This window comes from Ochlerotatus camptorhynchus, unplaced genomic scaffold (assembly GCF_037179485.1).
Source record: "Ochlerotatus camptorhynchus isolate MF236.1 unplaced genomic scaffold, CSIRO-AGI_Acam_v1.1 ptg000064l, whole genome shotgun sequence".
Lineage (NCBI taxonomy): Eukaryota > Metazoa > Arthropoda > Insecta > Diptera > Culicidae > Ochlerotatus > Ochlerotatus camptorhynchus.
Genome location: NW_027040554.1, coordinates 1,039,643 through 1,060,681, shown reverse-complemented (window position 1 = coordinate 1,060,681; position 21,039 = coordinate 1,039,643). Strand labels below are relative to the sequence as shown.

General features: G+C 37.3%; 1 protein-coding gene across 1 annotated transcript; it reads right to left on the bottom strand.

Moving 5' to 3' along the window:
* Positions 1-12,567: 12,567 nt before the first annotated feature.
* LOC135696973 (uncharacterized) lies at positions 12,568-13,184 on the bottom strand. Its single transcript, XM_065216515.1, has one exon. The coding sequence runs from the start codon at positions 13,182-13,184 to the stop codon at positions 12,588-12,590; it is 597 nt and encodes a 198-aa protein (XP_065072587.1). The 3' UTR covers positions 12,568-12,587.
* Positions 13,185-21,039: the final 7,855 nt, after the last annotated feature.

Here is a 21,039-nt window from a genome sequence, read left to right as displayed (position 1 = left end):
AGAAACGACTACTACCAAACCGTTGGTGGAGGTTTGTTGACGATATCTTCTGCGTAGATAAACGGGAAGCCCTTCCTCAAATTTTAGATGAGATCAACAGAATTCACAAAGATACTCGCATTTCTCGATCTTCTAGTCATCAGGGAATCGTCATCATCTTCTTCGCTTGAATACGAAATTTACAGGAAACCAACAGGCACCAAAAGAGTTATCCCTTATACCTCCAACCATTCGTTCCAGCAGCAAATTGCCGCCTTCCACCACATGATTCATCGGATGCAGACTCTTCCGCTCAGCAATACAGGAAAGGTTAAGGAATTACAGTACATCTTCGAAACAACGAGACTCAACGGATACAAGGAGACCATAATCCAGGCAATCATCGATAAAAAAGCGAGAATTCTCTAAAGGATATTATTTACAACCCTCACCGCAGCACTTGAACCCTTGAAACGAGTGTCCGTTCCATTTGTTCAATATATTACTTGTAAGCTAAGACCAACGTTAAAACAATTTGGCTTAGATTTAGTTTGCATAAGTAGACATAACCAGTTGAAATGATTGTTAGGATCCACTAAAGACCCAGTGGCTTTCTTACTGAGCAGAAAAAACATGGTAGCAGGTCCCTTCGTACTAAAAAGATTTATTATCCGATCGCGTGTTTATCGTGTATTTTGCGAAACTTGTCTTTGTCGTCGGTGTCGGATTTGAATGGTTACAATAACTCGAGCAACGGAATGATGGGATATGAGGGGTTCAGTGGCCTTAGAGCGAACGTTTTTGCTTACTGTTTTGAAAATCATGAGTCTTCTCTCAGGCCCCCCTACATTCAAGATTCGTCAATCGTTTTATTTGTTAATATGGTTACATGGTAATAGCCGCAACTGGATGATTAAAAATGAGCTCGTAACGCTTTTGCTTACTTAGTAGACGATCTTGGCTTCAATCCCATGCTCTTTCACGTTATATGATCGTTAGGATATCAATTCAGCTTATCTGTGGTGATTTTCTCGGCTTCCATCAAAGCGAGTGTCACGTCAACACATTCCTACCCAATCTTGACCTGCATTCGGGCGCGGCCGGCGCTGGAATTGCCTAGTTTGAGATCACCAGTTTTTACACATTGAGGATGATTGCTAGTCAAAAGCATTGTATATTAGTTCTCTGTGTAATAACAGCTGATGTGGCTATAACAGAGTAGCAACCCTGGGTGGTCAATCATGTTCATGACCATGCTCAATAACGTCAGAAATTCTAATTTTTATTAAAATTTTCCCTCAATCATATTAAAGATTTCCTTCACATTCTACTTCAAATCGTCTTGAAATTCTAATTAAGTTCCTAGAATTTCAAAATACAAAATACTTAACTATTTGACAAATATTTGAAACTACAGAGATGAGAACAAATTCAAAATGTTACGGGGAAATGGATGTAATGTCGGCCTAAATGCCACTAATTTGGGCCGATACATAAATTCACCAATCGACTAAATTTTCAATAGCGACCAAAATATGAATAAGTACCATCCCAATGACGCGTTCACCTAGAAAAAAAAAATGATAAATAGCAGATTTTTAGCGATGGACCCAATCTTAGATCCATAGGCGAACATTAGTGCCATTTCCCCTATATCTGCTATTTTACGACCGATTTACCATTTTAATAGGTTATTTGAAAGGTATTTACTAATGTTTAATTTAATATCTCTCACATTTTTAGCCCAAGTTAAGATCTCTTTGCAGTAGTTGAAAGGTCATGAATTGATCTTATTTTGCTGCTTTGAAACTAATCATATTTTTCCATATATTTATACCACAATTCTAAGTAAACTTACAACAGCGATAAACCGTACTGTGGGCCCCGTGCTTTTGATCGATGACTTGAATAACTATTTTATTGATTTAAAGCATCTTTCTTTCACAAATGTATCTCAACGGGTATAGAATAAGGGTTTTACTACCACTTTCATTTAAAAATATGGCCGACCCAATGCTGAAAAAATCAATCATGAATATATAGTGTGAATTTTGGAAACTGCAACTTTAGAAGAAAGTTCAGTCTACAAAATTTGATAATAAAAATAAATATTGTGCCAGCTACTTACGAATTAAATTTCAGTCAGTAACTTTTAAATTCGAAAATCGATCGAAAAATGGAATTAGAAACCATTTGCCTGCCTTTTATAGGTTTCTTAAAAAAGTTAATGATTAGCGCAATTGAAAATTTCCTTTGCAAATTTTCTGAGAATTCCACGTTTTGGCAGGAAAAATGATACTGCTTGAGGATTCTTGATTTTTCAGGTTTTCCAGGTAGAAGATACCCTGCCCGATATAACGTTTGACCCAGTTATTCGTTTGACAGTTATTCATTGTTGGAATTTAGAAATAATAAATAAGAAATTTGGGGCCTCCCTTAGCTCAGTCGGTAAAAACGCAGCTACAAAGCAAGACCATGCTGGGTTCCATTCCCGGTCCGGTGTAGGAATTTTTCAGGTTGGAAATTTGTTTGACTTTCTTGGGCATAGAATATGATTGTACTTGTCACAAAATTGAACTAATGCAATAATGGTACAGGCATGGAAAGCTCTCAATTATTAACTATGGAAATGCATTTCGAACACTAAGTTGAAATGAGAGCACGCAATAAGCTAAAAAGCGATGAGCATTAAGCGTGAAATGCAAAGAAGAAGAAGAAATCAGAAATTTATTAAGTTATCCTTCTATTGTAACTACAAAATAGAGGAATGAATAGAAGAAATTATTTTTTCATGAAGTACCTCAAGACATATCACGTATTATTGTAGCTTTTCACGTGATAATTTTTTTTTTCAATAAATAATTTTAATAGAGCAGCAATTCAAGTATACTATTCGATGGAAATAAGGATGCTGTTTTAAAATGTAGGACAGTAACAAGTCCAAGGAAGCGTGAGTTTAAAGAAAATCAACAGATCCAGATTAACTTGACAAGCAAATCCTGACGCACGCGATAACTACCGCGTGACTAAAGCATCTAAGTGAGGTCCGAATTCGGAACGGGCTATAAGGTTTTAAACATTATTTTAACTTTTAATCAAGTTTTGACACTCACCATGAGGATCGATCGTCTATTGAAATAATCATTAAAATCGGTTGTAATTATTAAACATCAGTATAAGGTCAGCTTGAAAAGTAAAAAAACCAACCCATTTACCACCAGCCTTGTTGAAGCGGTGTCAATTGTCTGGCATGCATAAAACTTATTTATAGTTATTTGACAGATAGTTGACAGATCCTCCTTATAAGATTGGTGACATATAAACTATAATTGAAGTATATTCATCGATATTGTTATAAAAAATTATTTGATTTATGACTAAATATATAACTTACACAAACCTGTCGGTCACAAATCTGGTAATTTTCTGCATAATGAAAAATGTCTGCAACAAAAATGAAAACTCTTCACATGTCTGCAAATATGTGATTTGTGGCATTATGAGAACAATTTCATCATCTCTTTAGGAGAAAGTTAATCCAGCGCATAATTCGGGAATTTTCGGAGAATACTTAGGGGGTATGCCAAAAAGAGGATTACAATAAAGTTTGAGACTTTGACTATATGTTTAGTATTACTTCTCCGTGAAGTCAACGATTTACATAGTTGAAGATGCTTATTTCGAATAACAGACTGAAGTGGTAATTTTTATACGATAGATGAGGAGGAGATGAAAGTATAGAATTGATAGTTCCCGTTTAGATTACGGCAGTGTGAAAATTGCATATAGTAGATCCAAACTCCCCCTTTGGAGAGGGATGGTGAGGGGTGTGTGTGTGTGTGTGTCCCGCCACCACTGGCAAAAAGAGATGAAAGTTTCAATCAAATTTTGAGGAACAATCTAAACAAAAAATTATAAGCACAACTGTTAATAAATTCTTACAAAAATTCAACTGAATTTTTTATCCAATTCAGCAAAAATTCTGAATATAGCTTCAATGGATTTCTTAGGAATATTTTAAAAGGATTCAATATCACGTATTTCTATGTAAAATCCCGAAGGAATTGAATTCCAATTGTAATTCCAACGAAATGTTAAGGACAATGTCAAGGAGCATTCAAAGGGTGCTCCAGTGATAATTTAATTAAAAAAAATCGAAAGAAAATTAAAAAAAAAATGTGATGGCAAAGTCTTTTCATGTCGCGAAACCTTGCCAGTTCTGCATATTTTTCATAGAAATCTGTAATAGAATCTTACATTTCCCGATTGGGTGTAGCGGTAACTCCTCGACAGAATATGTCTCACTCTTTCCTGAAGATTTTGCATTTCACTACAGGATTTGTTAAGTGACTACCTTATGTAAAATATCAACACTGCATCTTAATAAGTTTGTTCTGGCACTGTACATGGATGGGCACAACAGTTACCATGCGATGTTATCATTAACACATTTCGACGAGCAACGCCTCCAATTCACCGTGTCACTAGCGCTAACTTTCCCAAACCGGAGAAAGTTTCAAGTCACCAAATGACCGATGATTCGATTTGCCCACCCGGACCCGGACTGGAATAGAAATCTGGCCACTCTTTTCTCCGGAACCTAGCTGACCGTTGTCACCATAAAACCCGAGGGTGAACTATGATCTAACCGAACCGATGATTACGCGGATGGCAAAAACATCGTAAAACATGACACTCACTCACCCGCTGACGGACTCAAATTATTCCCTAAACCAATGACGCGCGCGTGCATGCTGGAACTTTTCGGAGTCCCAGATCGATTGGACGATCGATCAATCCGCGGACGAACCAAAGAGACCCGACTGGACAAAGAAAACTGCTCAGAATGAATATTTAACGATAGGGTCATAACATTTTTCTGGTGGTTTTATGTGTATTTTTAATTTTCTCCGATCGGTGGTGTACTCTCCCGCTTTATGGGATTTCTTCTATTTCGGTCGTTAAATGGCTAAACTTTGACAGCAGCGACCGCGATTTCTAATATTCATAAAAATGTAGCTTTTTTTTTGTGTGGTTCAGCAAATTTTTGGGACATGTCGAGATGGATTTCGAAAAAGAAACCACGAATAAAAGATGGTCCTTTCTAACTGGGTGTGTAGATCCAATAATTTCGGCAATATAGTTATGATTAGTTTTCAAGGGAGGGGGCGCCGACGACGAGCAGCGATAAAGTCGTGAAAATAATTCGATTCCACCTCGGGCGTTTTATCTTCAGCTTAGAGCTTAGTGGGATAGTTTCTCCGCGAAATATATCATTTTTCGTATAATTGCTTAATTTCGGTGACATTTACGAGCCAGTGGCGGAATGGGTGCAAACGGCAGATAACAGCGCCTTGAAATAAGAACCGTGAATAATTTATAGCAAACGTTCGAAAGGGAAGGTCGATGATCTTTTGAATTTTCTTTAATGGAACTGTTCCAGTAGAAGTGGATAATTCTCGACCCACGAGCTTAATTCCGTTCAAAAATTAATCTCAACATGCACCATATCTACCGCCGAAGATCATGCCACGCGGACCATCTCGAGAGGTGATTTCTTCAAGTACCTGTCATTTGTGCGCCCGGTCCTATGCACGTTGCTTTCCCTCGATACACTTCAGCTAGGGAACGGGGGAAAGTGTTATCTATTAAAATCTGTTTTCTCATTTTCTAAACACCGTCCCTAGCGTCTCGTCCGAAGGGAGCCCTCTAACGAGAGAGAGATGGAGCAAGCGTGCAATGGGATGACAGTTAAAATAAACAATGAGTCGCATTGTGTGTGAAGAAGTGCGCTCCACATTACAAATCCAGTTGAATGCCGGCCGTGTGTTTATCCACCGAACGGGACCACGTTCTCCTTTACTCCGCGAGATCGTGGGGATTGGCAAAGCAGACCAGGCCTGCCTGCGTGGTTGGTGATGACGGTGACGTGACATTGCTCGTACGCATAATTTTCTCAGCAAAGAGGCCAAACGTCATCGTCTTCAACGGACATCATTATCTCTGGTCGAACAGCCGCTCCAAGTCAACATCTCTCAATAAACATTTTAATTGTAACAGTTCAACATATTTGAACGCGCTCTGCCTCTCTTTGTATGCGTGATACTCGGTAGGTCAATCATTGCACTGTGGTCCGAAACGGCAAATTAGCGGGGGAAAAGTAGTGACTCCGTTTCTGTTAATTTTTGGGGGCTGTGGTCATCGTAGCAGTTGTTTTTAATTAAATGGTCCTTCATGTTATGGAAATGATGATTAGGGTGCCCCTTATTCAACTTGATTTTATGAATCAAACTTGTTTTAAGTTATAGGTGGTTTTTTTTACGTAGGACTACGTTTGTGATTTCTATATGGGGGTACACTTAGTGAAAACCGAAAATTGAACATGTAACGAAATTATGATACATTTTGAACGTTAGTAGCTCAGCTGCCCCTGGACCAATTTCAATAATTTTAACACCAATCGATCAGAAATATTTTTACGCATCGATAGTTATTTTTCCGACTATTTATTTTCTACAAAAAAAAACAATTGAAAAAGTGGTATATGTCAAGCATTGTCCAAAAGCGTCGAAATAACTAACAAATCCAAAGTTGAAGATGCTAATTTCAAATAACAGACTAAAGTGGTAATTTTTATACGGTAGATGAGGAGATGAAATAATAGAATTGAAAATTCCGTTTTAGAGTACGGGAGTGTGAAAATTGCTTACAGAGAGTAGAAAGCGAGGTAGGACAACTTTAGGAAAGTACACATCGGTTTTATAATCTCTATTTTTGGTTTTTTTTTTTCTTTTTTTTTTAATTGACCCACCACTATCCCCCACACCAAAGAGCTCAAGTGAGCCCCCTGGTAGTGGACGTAACTATCTCAGCTCAGTCTGTGCAGCAAACTAAGGAACTAATGAAGCTAATAATGAGCTAAGAAAAAAATAATAATAATAATAAAAATGAGGTTGATATTTATCATATAGTATAAGTGTGATGTCCCAGTGGAAACGAATTTCCTTTAAAGGGACCCACTTGTATACAAAGTATTAATTCAAAAATTTACAATTATTTTAAACGAGGAACAATTATTGCTTCTGGTGGGTAATACAAGATGAACTCATCCAAGAATGTCGTGTAGATTATCTTTTAAATATTTTTTTAATTTGATTCTAAAAACACCGCGGTTGTTAATTTGTTTTAACTCTAGAGGCAAACGGTTGTATATCTTTGGACCTATAATCGAAATCCTTTTCTGACCAAACATTGTGTGAGCTCTTGACAGTAGTAAATGGTTAGCATTTCTAGTAGGGTAACTATGAGCAGCAAGAGGTAATTGAATAGAATGATGAAAATTATCGTTATGTAGGGTGTCGTAAACAAAAATAATAGTTTGTAATTCGCAAAGGCCATTAATCGGAAGAATATTATGAGAGCTGTCGGAATAAAGCTGCAACGAAGGGAACAAAACTGGTTTTTTGAATATAGTTTTCAAGCATCTATTTTGAAGTGTTTGTAGTTTTCTTAGATAAGATTTACATGCCCGACCCCAGGCTATAATAAGATAATTTAGGCAGGAATGAATATGAGCAAAATAAAACTTTAAGAGAGTACTGCGAGATACAAAATAGCTTACTCTGTGCATTATTCCACAAAGCGATGAAACTTTCTTCTCAACATATTTTATGTGTTCAACCCAACAAAGTGTTGTGTCCAAGATCAAACTTAAATATTTAAATGACCTGACTTCTTCGATTGTACATAAATTCAATGTTACGTTGCCATGCTGTGGTACAGACTTCCTAGGGGAACGAAAAAACATACATTTAGTTTTTGAAGCATTCAGGGAAAGGAGGTTAGCTGCGAAGTATTTTGATAACGCCTGTAAATCTTGATTCATATCACGAACTATAAGCTCTACATCAGTTTGTGGATAGAAAAGAGCAGTATCGTCTGCAGATAAGCGTGGAACCCCTTTCAATTGAAGTCTGGACAAATCATTTACGTACAAAAGAAACAGTAATGGGCCTATATTACTCCCTTGAGGCACGCCCACTCCAATCGGCTTTAAAGAACTTTTAGATGTACCTATAGAAACATACTGTTTCCTTCCTGACAAATAGTCACGTATCAGATCGTTTGCAACTCCTCTGATTCCATACCTTTCAAGTTTTTCCAAGAGAATGGAGTGGTTTAGCGTATCAAATGCGCAAATCTAAGAAGAGAGCTCCAACTATTTTCTTTGAATCAATACCGTTGATAACATCATCTTACAATTCAGCAGTTACAGTAGATGTACTACTCCCTTGCCGAAAACCATATTGTAAGCTATATAATACTTCATGTTTATTTAGAAAAGGCATGAATCTATTGAGAAGTAATTTTTCCAAAATTTTATTAAAACTTGATAACGTATAAATTGGACGATAATTGCATGGATCGCTTGAGTCCCCGGATTTAAAAATAGGAACTACCCTAGCAACTTTCAAACAATCTGGATAATAACCTGTTTCCAGCATTTTATTGAAGACTTCCGCCAATATTCGCAAAAAAGTAACAGAGTTATTTTTGATAATATCCGCTGAAATGCAATCAGGACCACAGCTTTTATTTCGCTCCAAATTGTTAATTAATAAAGTAACTTCGTTCGCAGAAGCTGGATACATGAAAATTGAATCAGAAACACGTTGTAAGCTCGAAAGAGGGTTCACTGTAGGATCAACGTGAATGGTTCCAGCTAATGTTCCACCTATACTGGAGAAATAATTGTTGAATACTTCACAAATTTCTTGGTTATCGTTGGTTTTCACACCATTATCAACAAGCGCAATCGATTCAGTTTTGACAGATTTCCAAAAATATGGTTTATGTTTTTCCACATTTTTGCGTGAGGGGTATTATTCAGGAGATTGTCATAGTATAACTTTTTAGTTATTTTTTTTAAAGAGCTAACTTTATTGGACACGTGTTTAAGAAGATCTTGAAGGTGTTAATCATTAGGATTCCTCTTCACTCGTTTAATGTAGTTATTTTTAATTCTGATCAATGACCACAAATTGAAACTCCTCCATGGACAATAATTGCCTTTGGTATTAACTTGCTTAGTAATGATTTTCGAGTGTTTAGTTAGCAGCGAATTATAAGTTGATATAATGTCGGTAAAGCATAAATCAGCATCCTGAACTGTCCCAACATTATTTAGGAAATTGCTGAATTCCATGTCAAGCTTACCACGGTCAATGACAGTTTTAGTAAGTGTGACTTTTTCCCTCTCATCATGTAATTTGAAGGACAGTATAAGCATACAGTGGTGACTTACATCAGTAAATATGGTATCATTCCTTGATCGTGGAATATCATCAGCTCTACAAATAACATGATCAAGAATGTTCGAGCTTATAGGCCTGGTTGGAAAGGTGTTCATACATACAAAGCCGAATGATTCCAAAAGTGATTTGTACCTCACGACCACATTGTTATTTTGATAATTAACGGGTATATTGACGTCACCAACAAGAAAACAAGAACGATTATTATTAGACGAATCAAGTATATTCTCTAAAATGTTTAAAAAAATATTTATTTCGAACGATGGAGGACGATAAAAACCATGAATATTATAATTCCGTCCACTTAAGCCAAGCTCAACATTTATATGGTGAAAGCCGTCAACATGAACATTGCGTAGAACGGTAAAGGATATGCCACTTCTGATGAACATTGCCAATCCTCCATTTGAGTTGTCCCTGCATGAGACAATGGAAATGTATCCAGGAATATTATACACCGATTTGTTATCTTCTTTTACCCATGTTTCTCCTATAACGACTACATCAATCGGGAACCGGCAGTGGTCAAGTGTTTCAAGGATTTGATCAAATTTGTTGAGGTCATTCATACCTCTAATGTTCCACTGTAATATACGTAAATGGTTTGCATTAGATTCATTGATCGGAAATGATTTGTTAAAATCATCAAGGTTATCATGGGAGAAACTATTGACATTAGCCATTGTTATTTCATGATTAAAAGTAAAAAAAAAGAAAAAAGAAACCTTTACTCACACAATTATTTCTTCTCGCTTCTCTTACGCTTAGGAGACGGAGGAGTGAGATAAAGTGCCATTCATGAAGCTGCCTAAGTCGTTACGATTCCTAATCACTTCCGGTTTGGAGTGCTCATTTACCTTCACTAATATAATGCCGTCTCTGCCCGCCCAAACGTATTTCAGGTTATTTTTTTTTTAGTATTTCACGCATTTCTTGCAACAGTTCAAGAGAAAGCGGAGTCAGCTCATCCCGGACAGCAACATTCGTTGTTTTCCCATTGAAGATCAACGATCGGTCAATGGATGATGATGGAAGTTGCCCATACTCTCTTTTTTTTTCGAAAAAAATACCTCCTTCACAGATTTATCTTTGAAAACAATTCTAATTGGAACCAGTTTGTTTGCAGAAGTGTTTGAGGTATATACCCGAGAGGCTGATAAAAGAGCACCAGAAGGGAGATCAACACCAATACATTGAGCCAACTTAGAAACCAATTCAGGGACATTTTCGTTAGCTTGTACTGGAAGACCAAGAATAACCGCATTATTGGAAATAGAGTCCTTGTTAGCCTTATCCGCTTTCACTTCCAGTTTGTGAACAAACTCTGTCAAAGACGACTGAGATTTTTTTTAGCTCGTCTACTTCAGTTTTCAAGCGTTCATTATCCGACTTTAAATCTTGAACATCGGTCACTATACCATCAAATTTGGACGAAAGAAATTGTTGTGAATCTTCTATTGCGTTGACGATCGTATTTACCTCAGCTCTTACAACCTGTAGTTGAGCAGACACAACATTAATCACAGTGTTTTTTATCTCAGTACTAAGCTCGGCAATCAATGCGGTACGAGCATTTTGCATTTCAACAATTTTTTTGTAGATTTCAGAACATTTGGAGGAGCAAAAGTACATGTTTTCTTTGACTTTGCGAATAGCATTTCCAATGATATTGCGGCATTTGAAATGCGCACTTGAGAAGCAATACAGACACGTTACGAGTTTGCTAGGATCGCTTTCTTTTTTTTTTTACATTCAACGCAATAAACAACATCACTTTGATCTTCCGACATTCTTGAAGATGAGTACTGTAAACAAATTATAAACAATTTTTTTTTGAATGGGATCCACTACAACGAAAAAACTACAATAGGCTATAAACGAACATATAGAGTGTATATCGAAAGTAAGAGACTGGCACAATACACTGAAAAAGTAATAACCAAAAGCAAAGCTTTTCCAATTCTACAATCGACTGTGGAAGAGTATTCGTAACTACGGCAGGCATACAACAAATGGTGGTGTGTTAGATCCGACTATTAATTTGACTGATAAGGATCCCACGACCTACTGGCTACCAGAGGTGTCAGTTTCACTTCCGATTTTTTTCTATCCAACTTCGCTAAATTTGCAGTACTTGACCACAGCCACCAGCATACCTACAGACTATTTGGTGATAGCTGTACGCAGCGTAGATAGCCCTTGCCTTCGACAACAGAACCACTTTTATGTGCTACTGATGGATGTACTAATTCCAAAGACACAAACCAATCAAGAACTCAGAAGCTTTCGCCCACGGAACCGAGCAATATCAGCCAAATGAACAGTTTGTGAAACACACCACAGCTTACCAACACAATCAAGTCAATACGAATGAAACTCAGCCCATCAATACAATTGCTTCAAGGAACAACAAAACCATTCGATGATCACTTTAACAGGTAACAAACAGGCACTTTTCACTTTTATTTTGATGCAAACTCGCAACACTCGAAAAAACTATGCAATAACCAAGGCTAAACTACACCTTTGGAACAAAATTATGATTAATTTAAACGTAAATCACTTAAAATTCTAAAAAAATAATTTACACTTTAGGACAATAGTATTAGCTACCAGAAACAGCGCTGCCAGAAATATTTACATCCCCCCCCCCCCCCCCGCCACCACTGGCAAAAAAAGAAGATCACCGACCGCTCAAGTACCGACGATGTGTTTGAAACAGTTCTACCGATTTTTACCGCATTCCAGTTGTTATCTGAAGGGGAAATGATGATAAAACCAATTTGTACCTTCCGAAAGTTGTCCTAGCTTGCTTTCTTCTCTCTATATGCAATTTTCACACTATCAATTCTCCTCACCTATCGTATAAAAATTACCACTTTAGTCTGTTATTTGATATTAGCATCTTCAACTATGTAAATCGTTGACTTCACGCAGAAGTAATACTAAACATATAGTCAATGTAACAGATCCACCAATTGTGTTATGAAAATTTACAGACTTACTTCTGTTAACCCTGTGTAATACTGAAAAATAAAAGATAGGCAAAACAAAATAAGATCAATATTAGTTCAATGTTTAATTTCATGTTTGTTAGGAGACCTAATCATCTCACAAACTAATCATCAATTTGATGTAGAAGGGATGTTTTTCGTATTGGAAGACTTGAAATAATATAATTTTTGTTTCGGTGAATGCATCAAAAGTGTCGGTCAATGCAAACTATCAATTTCAATCAGGATTGTATACATTGCTCTACATTTATTGTTAAAAAAATACTTAGTTACATATAGGTCAACATGAACGAACGTTCCACAGATATTCAAATCCCAGCTCCTTCGGCATTTTACCCTTCCAAGTGAAAACTTGCCCGACGGTTCGGCAGATGGTGTTGTTGGTTTTCCAGTGGTTCAGGTTCATCTCGTAAGGCTGGAGGCATCCGTAAGGCACGTCAAACTTTCGCTCACCAGCGTACAGATATTCCTTCATCTCTTTGTTTTTGATGGCAAAGTAGCCATTTTTCTGCTGCTCAACCGTCCATTGCATCTCTTTAGTTCCGTTGATGAAGGCCGATAGATGTACTCGCCTCCGATCGCCATCGAACTGCATGGCTTTGTTGGTATGGAGATACATCGGAGCGATTTGATTCTTGACGGTGTAAATTCGGTACTCCTTCCCACTTTTCTCGAAGATCCATTCCTTGTCTTCTAAATGTTCCCAGTTATCGTAGTTGACGTTTCGATCGTACATGCTGCTGTGGTACAGCCCGGAAAATAGAAATTTCCGATAGGCGACACTCTCGAGTAGAACACATCCCATTGGTGGGTTGGATTTGGACAGTACGTGAGTAGCTGCTACCAGCACCAGAACTATTACCGCTCGTAGATACATGGTTCAGTTATCTTCTAGTTCATTTAACGTTTGAAGAATGATGATGATTGAAATATGTGGTCGAGTTTTATAGTATCTTAGTGGTAAAAAGTAAGGTCATGGTGTTGAATATTCAACAACTTTTCGTTATTATCTAAGACAAAGATAAAGTGTGTAATTGCTGGTGCACTTACCCTACGCTACGGGGATCCCCTTTATCTTGCAGAGCTCGATAGCAGAAGATTGATATCGCCACAAGACACATGTTCTAATGAGTGAGTAGCAAATAAATGAATTTAGAAGTTCCACGATTGAGTTCATGGAAGCACCGGTGCGTACATTTTTATCGATTCTGTGACGTTTGACGACGCGAGTAACTATATTGGCAATCGTTACCTTTTTTGCTATTACATCATTTCAATTCTGGTCGATTTATAATTGAATCAAGTTGTTTGTGTCACTGTCGGAACTTTTTTTTTCTTGATTTAATTTCCGTCGATTCCGTCAATTGTTTTCCGCAGTGAGTTCCAATGCTACCCTACCTATCGACCCATCAATTCATAGATCGGGGACCAATGACTTTACTTCCCGGCGTGATCAGAGATTTTGTCTCAGAAACTCCCGACGGTGCCGACTGGGATTGAACCCAGGCTCTTTGGAGCGCTACTGTCGAAACTTCAATACTAACCCTTTTGGCGCACGATAGATAAATGATTGATAAGTTTTTTTTTCATCATGATGGTCTCCAAAAAAAATCTTGATACTCCAATAATATTCTCGATCCGTAATCTACTGGCTTCATATTGAAATTGTTGCACATAAAAAAACATATGCAAATGATTATAAACGTTCCAACCAAGGTTGCAAATTCTCATTTCAGCTAAAACAATGTTTTTTTTTTTAAATTATGAAATATTTAGATGCTATGATCATATTTTGAATTGATAAGATACAAGAAGAGGTTGCAAAGAATGTGTTTGACATATTAAACCTGTTTATTTCACTTCATGAGAGTCACAATCAGCGATTTTTCACAAACTCACTCACTCACTCACTCACTCACTCAGCGATCAGCAAATCGCTGATTGTGACTCATAGAAAGCAAAATTTACAGGTTTTATGTTTCCAACGCATACTTTGTAACCTCTTCTTGTAAGTTACAAGTAAAACATGCCATCATACCATCTTTTGGTTTTATTATTCCGAAAAACATTATTTTAGCTGAAATGAGTATTTGCAACCTTGGTTCCAACTATTGACATGGAAGTATAACCATAGAGGTAACTCTAAACCCAGAAGGTCCCGAAGAAACGTCCTAAACTTTTTGGCTCAGCTCTGGTACTGTCTTCAGTCCCAAGCTAATCGATGCACCCTCGAAACATAGGAAAATCCACGAACCCCTCATTTTATCTGTCAAACTTTCATAGCTAATCAAAACAAACATAGGGTGGGGTACGTAGGGTGAAAAGTAACCTCCTTGACCGCTAGAATGCGCTGCTACTGCAAAAAAGGTTATGATACCTTGTAGTCCGTTCATATTTAGGCAGACATGCCAAATTTCAGGGCGATACTGTCTTTAGTTTTGTTTTGACAGCTGATTGTTGCTGACATGTTTGGCAACTTAGTTGAGTATGGATAAAAACGATTTTCGTTCTCTCATAAGGCTAAAGAAACAAAAGAAAAGTTGGATAAATATTATGGGGCTAATGCTCCGTCAGATTACAACGTCAAATATTGATTCGAGAGATTTGTGGTGGCCGCAACTCCACTACCGATCAAGTTCGCAGCGGCAGGCTCTCGATGCGGCTACAGAGGACAATGTCAAAAAAAAAATACATGAAATGGTGTTGGCTGACCGGAAAGTGAAGGTGCGCGAGCAAAGATAAGTACTGAGCGCACATGCCATATTTTGGGCGAGATTCTGCATATAAAAAAGTTATCCTGCCGCTGAGTGACACGCAAGCTCACTCCTAACCAAAAACACGAACGCTAGAGCACTTCGAAAGAGACTTGCTGATGCGGAATCGGGCGGACTTTTGGCGTCGATTGGTAACTGTTGAAGAAACCTGGATCCACTATTACACCCCAGAGAACAGAATGAGTGCCCGGCAATGAGTGCTCCAAAGCGGCCGAGGGAGGATCGATGGGTCAGAAAGGTTATGGCATCGGTTTTCTGGGATTGTCATGGCATACTCTTCGTGGACTACCTCGAAAAAGGAAAAACCATCAACAGTGAGTATTACTGTGCATTATTGGAGCGATTGAAGGGCAAAGTTGCTGTAAAACAGCCTCACATGCAGCGAAAAAAAAACTTGTTTTTGCAAGACAATGTGCCGGCGCGCAAGAGCATCGCAACCACGGCTCCAATTGCTTCCGCATCCACCATATTTGCCCGATTGGGCTCCCTCAGACTATCATTTTTTCCCAAACCTCAAAAGATGGCTCATCAATAAAAATTCAGCTCACGTGAGGAAATCATCGACGCCGCGGAGGATTATTTTGCAGACCTTCCGGAAAATTACTTTTCAGACGGGATCATGAAGTTGGAAAATCGCTGGAATTAGTGTATCGAGCTAGAAGGGAACTAAATTTGTTGTTTATTAATTTATTTGATAAGGCTCAAACGAATAAACTTTACAGAGCCGAGGATTCTTGGTCACTACACAATGCATCTTAAAACTATAGTCAAAAGGTACAACACAATAAACACTTTATCTTCCGCTATCCAAAAAGCCTCCTCCATATGAACTGGAGCCGCTTCCAGTGGTTTCCTTGTATGGCAATTACGCCATTGGGGGGCAGAGCGCTTCCATTGCAGCAATGGACGCAAAACGTGGTCAGCACTCACACACTCATCATGAAACGGTTCCTTTCCAAAGTCGACGACGCATCGACCGAAAGAACTGCTGATGAAGAACAATGAGGAGGACCACACAATGGTTGCTGCCGAGAAAACAAACGATCGCGTGGCACACATCGAGAGTGGCCTGCTTTTGTCGATAGCCGAGTGAACACTGAGGAACTAAATTGAATAAAATAAAATAAAAACTTAAAAAAAAAACTTTCCCAAGGAGGTTACTTTTCACCCCACTAGTACTAGAATTTTGATTACAATGGGGTACGCTTATAGATGTACTTTGGACCAATAGGCTAGTCAAGTAGTAGCCAGTTTAAAAACTTTACTTTCCACCGGTTGGTATTGCACAGCAAAATTTGCTAAATTTCAAAGATACTTTGTGGATAATTGAAATTACAATTCCAAGAGAACGGAGTTCAACCTTTTCTCAAGGGAGTTCAAACTTTTCTGTTGAGTGATTGACTTATATTTAATGTTAGTCTGAGCTTTTCTGAAGTGGTTTAACTAACTTTTAACGTAGATTCCGCTCCCCTAGACCCCTTCGTCGTTCTTGTGAGACTCACATCCTTTGAAAATTTGGCCGAGATTTTTTCCTACCTGATGGTGGTTTTTTAAGCAAGCACAATTGTTGATAAAAATGGTTTTAAATCTACAAAAGTTCGTATTTTTATAGAAATTTTGGTTTTTTGATCAGCCAAGTTGGATTTCGGCTCCAACCTTTGAAAAACAGGCTTGGATTTTATAGAATAGACCTATATTAGTTCATACGTGATGGTAGACTTTTTTGATGCCAGGTTGGATATCGGTTCTATCGTTTAAATATTGTGCTTGGATTCTATAGAATGGAACTTGCTGAATCCATACGTGAAGGACGAATCTGGTTAATACCAACAAAAGTAGGTACTTTCATAGAAATTTTATATATATGTTTTGCTGATCTGAATTTTGACTCCTATATTTGAAAAATAGACTTCGATTTTATGGAATGGACCTTAATGAATCCATACGTCAGCATTGAATTTTCGAAGGTTTTTTGAAAACCGAGTTTAAATTCACAAAAATTCATATTTTGATGTAAGTTTGGGTTTCCTGTTCAGCCAAGTTGGATTTTTGCTCCGTCCTTTGAAATAGAGGCTTAGATTTTAAAGAATGAGCCTTGTTGAATCTATACGTAATGGTACATTTTTGAAGCATGCACATTTTTTAGAAAACTGGGCTTAAATTCTCAAAAGTACGTATTTTCAAAGAAATGTGTGTTTCTGTTTCTACCAAGTTTAAATTCTGAAAATATGTGGGATTTTATAGAACTCCTGAATCCATACGTATTTTTTTATAGAAATTTGGTTTTTCGTTTCTGCCAAATTGAATTTCGGCTCATATCTTTGAAAAATAAGCTTGTATTTTATTGAATGGACCGTGCTGAATCCATACGCTAAGAACGATCCGGGTTAAGGGGGTAGTACACTTTGAACGTCCAAAAAGTAAGGCATTTATTTTTATTTTTTTTTAAGCAATAAAACACTCAGGGAGGGCAAATATGTTATAACCCTTTTATTAGTCATCCTTCGAACAACAATTTGTATTTTTTTGAACTCGATTGGCGTCGTCCCGTGGCCGGTGCACCAGGTCGCGCGGGCGTCCTCGCGCGGAAGTCAGAAAACAGCGTGGGAAAATACTCCTTTCCATGCACAGCAAAAAAATAATTTTGATATCACGTCAAAGTGGATGCACTACAATCATGTTGAAAATATGGTGTAATATGACTTGCTAAAAAGGACAAAATTATCATTAATACAATGCATGAACTGACATTACGCTGCTTTTACTGCATTTGTTTATTTATGTGGTCATAAAAATTACATGACATTTTCGACATGATTGTAGTGCATCCACTTTGATGTGATATCAAAATTATTTTTTTGCTGTGTGTGATCCTGGAACATAAATTGAACAAAAATCCTGATTAGTAATGAAATTTGGGTTGGAAATACGTGTTCCGATTTTTTTTATAAATTAATTTTTTCAAAAGTTGTGGCCTTAGGAAAAAAAAGTCCAGTTTTTCACCCTAAAAATGCTTACAAAATCGTGGGTTAAAAATCCATTTTTGACAAAATCGAAAATTTGGATACGTATTTCTAAGCAGAATTAAATTCTGAACAAGAAAACCTAGGCGATATCCAAATTTGATGATAACTGGTTAGAGTTATTTCCCACGCCAGGTTGAAAAACCCCGTTTCGAGATAAACGCGTTTGAAGATAAAATTGCTCTCTCAGCGCGCCTGTACATGTTTTAGGAAATCGCATCGTAAAGCGGTAAGGAATATTTTGGCAGACTTGGAGTCTTTTCTAAATTTTTCTAAAATACATCCCAAAGAACATTTTAAGCCAAAAAAAATGCATTTTTTTTTTTAAATCAATGTGTACTCCCCCCTTAATATTCACAAAAGTACGCATTTTCATAGAAATTTGATTTTTCTGTTCTGCCGAACTGGATATTTTATATAATGGATTTTGCTAGTCTGAATCCATACGTGAAAGTTGAACCGGGTTAGTAATTCGAAAAGTATTTTTTTAGAAGTTTGGATTTCCTTTTCTGCTATGTTGGATTTTGATACCTTTGAAAGTGATGCTTGGATTTTATAGAATGTACCTTGCTGAGTTCATACGTGATGATTATTATTTTAAACACATACAAAGCCAGGTTTAAATTGACAAATGTAAGTATTTTTGTTAAAATTTGGTTTTTATGTTCATCCAAGATGGATTATGGCTCCTTCCTTTGAATATTAGGCTTGGATGTTGTTGAATAGACATTCCTGAATCCATAAGTTTAGTTAGATAAGCACGCATAATTGTTGAGAAAACTGGGTTACATCAACAAAGTAAGTATTTTCATATAAATTTAGGTTTCCTGTTCTGCCATGTTATATTTGAATAAGAAGGAACTATCGAAAACAGAACTTTTTTTTATAAGAATGATTACGTTTGTGGTATTCCGCTTGATGGCTTACCCGGAATTTATCAAAACGCAAAAATCAGTTGCTTTAATCTTATTCTTCTATATTCTTCTGTCGAAGTTTGCTATGAAATATCTGGTTTGACAGGCTATCTGTACCTGTGACTTGAAAAGCAAAATTATCTTGGCAACCGGGAACGTCTACCAGGAAATTTACGTGAACGAGTGCTGCTGCCTTTCTTGAAGCAACACGATTGTTCCGTACTGTTTTGATTTGGCATCCTGCCATTACGGACAAAAAAGACATGGAGTGGTATGCCCAAGGACAAGAACCCTCCCAACATGCCAGAGATCCGCCCAATCGAAACATAGTGGGCCATCGTCAAGCGGACCCTGACTATAGTTGGAAGCAAGAAGCAATTAAAGGCAAACTGGCATTCTGCGGCGAACGAAGTGGACGAGGTGGCTGTACAGAATCTGATGGCAGCAGTTAAACGAAAGGCCCGGCAATTGGGATTCAGTCAACCTGTAGCTTACCTGAATATTTTTTCTATAATTTTGAACTAATTGAACTAAAAAAAGAAAAATAATGTATTTTATTTAATAAAAAAAAATTAATCAATTTACATGCATTCTTGTTTGACCAGAATTTGATCGTAACACCCTTTATTCAGTTTCGGTAAAGATTGAGGTTAGACTGGCCCACATAAATAAAAGCTCTTATTTTCCACGGGCCAACCTCTAGATTTGTGCTTTTAGATGAGAAAAGCATTCCCTGAAAATTTTAGCTCATTTGGTTATAGGATGAGCTGGCGTTTTTGGTTTGAATTTTATATGGGTAATTTGCATACACTCTATCGATCATAAAAAAGTTTACTTATTCTCGATTTGATGCAGATTTTCAAAACTTTTAGTTCAGTTAATGAGTAACAATTTTGCAGAAGATTGCATCGCATTCATATTCGCATTTGAATATGAAAATTTAAACCAAATCTCCTATATGAACTTTAAACCAAAAATGCCATACGTTGATACGTTGCATAAGCCTGTATTTTGTTACAATATACGAGAAGAATGCACGCAACTAATTAGTATCGCCATAATACTAACTTGAATGGTGATGCTGTCTTCAGCAAAGTTGTTCCTTATAGTTTAAGCAACGTGTGCTAAAATTCTGAGCTTAATCGAGTTTTCTGAACCTGTTATATGCACGGAAGAGTGAAGGAATATTATTTCTCCATGCATTTTAATCGATATCTCCATATCAATTTTAAATCAAAAGTGCCAGCTCGTGTTACATCCAAATGAGCTGAAATTTTCAGAGAGTGGCCGATGAAAAAAATGATAAAAAATTTCCCCCATATAAATGTAAGCCAGTCTAATAATGGTGGTGACGTTAGTTTCCATTAGTTACATTCCATTCCATGAATTCAAAAGTTCGGTTTAAGAAGTGAAGTCCACACAAATGTTAATCTTTGTTCAATATGAGGACATAAAATTGTTACAGAAGGAATCGAAGAACAACTTTGTTAGTTGCCTTAGTTAGATAGTTAGTGAGTGATCATAATGGTCAGATTCTGGAGCCGCAGCCATCTACATCTCGACATGGCCTCGAAGAAATACCATCAACTACGTCAATAACAACAGCATCACCTCAGGATAGTGGAGAGCAACAATTTTCCAGGATGCATAATATTGAGCTATTCAACAAGGGCATAGATGGTATCAACGTTCGCCAATATCGACAAAAAAATTCCAGAATGTTAACTATCCGCGGAGAAAGAATATGGACATTAAAAATGGCATTAAGAAACGCATCTTCGGTTTTCAAGCGGAAGAAGATGACCTGGAGCAACTAAAATTGAAAGCTGCGGAACACAATGAGATGATCGGACAACTGAAGGAGAGATTTGCTGAGCCAGGTTCATCGAGAGACGATCCAATAAGGATTCTGACGATTTTGCCGAAATCTTGGTCAACGCAAACGGTAATGGACGAGTTTGAAACAAATAAATACATTGTATTGCAAGCTCGATGCTTGGCAAACGGGAAAGGAGTATTGG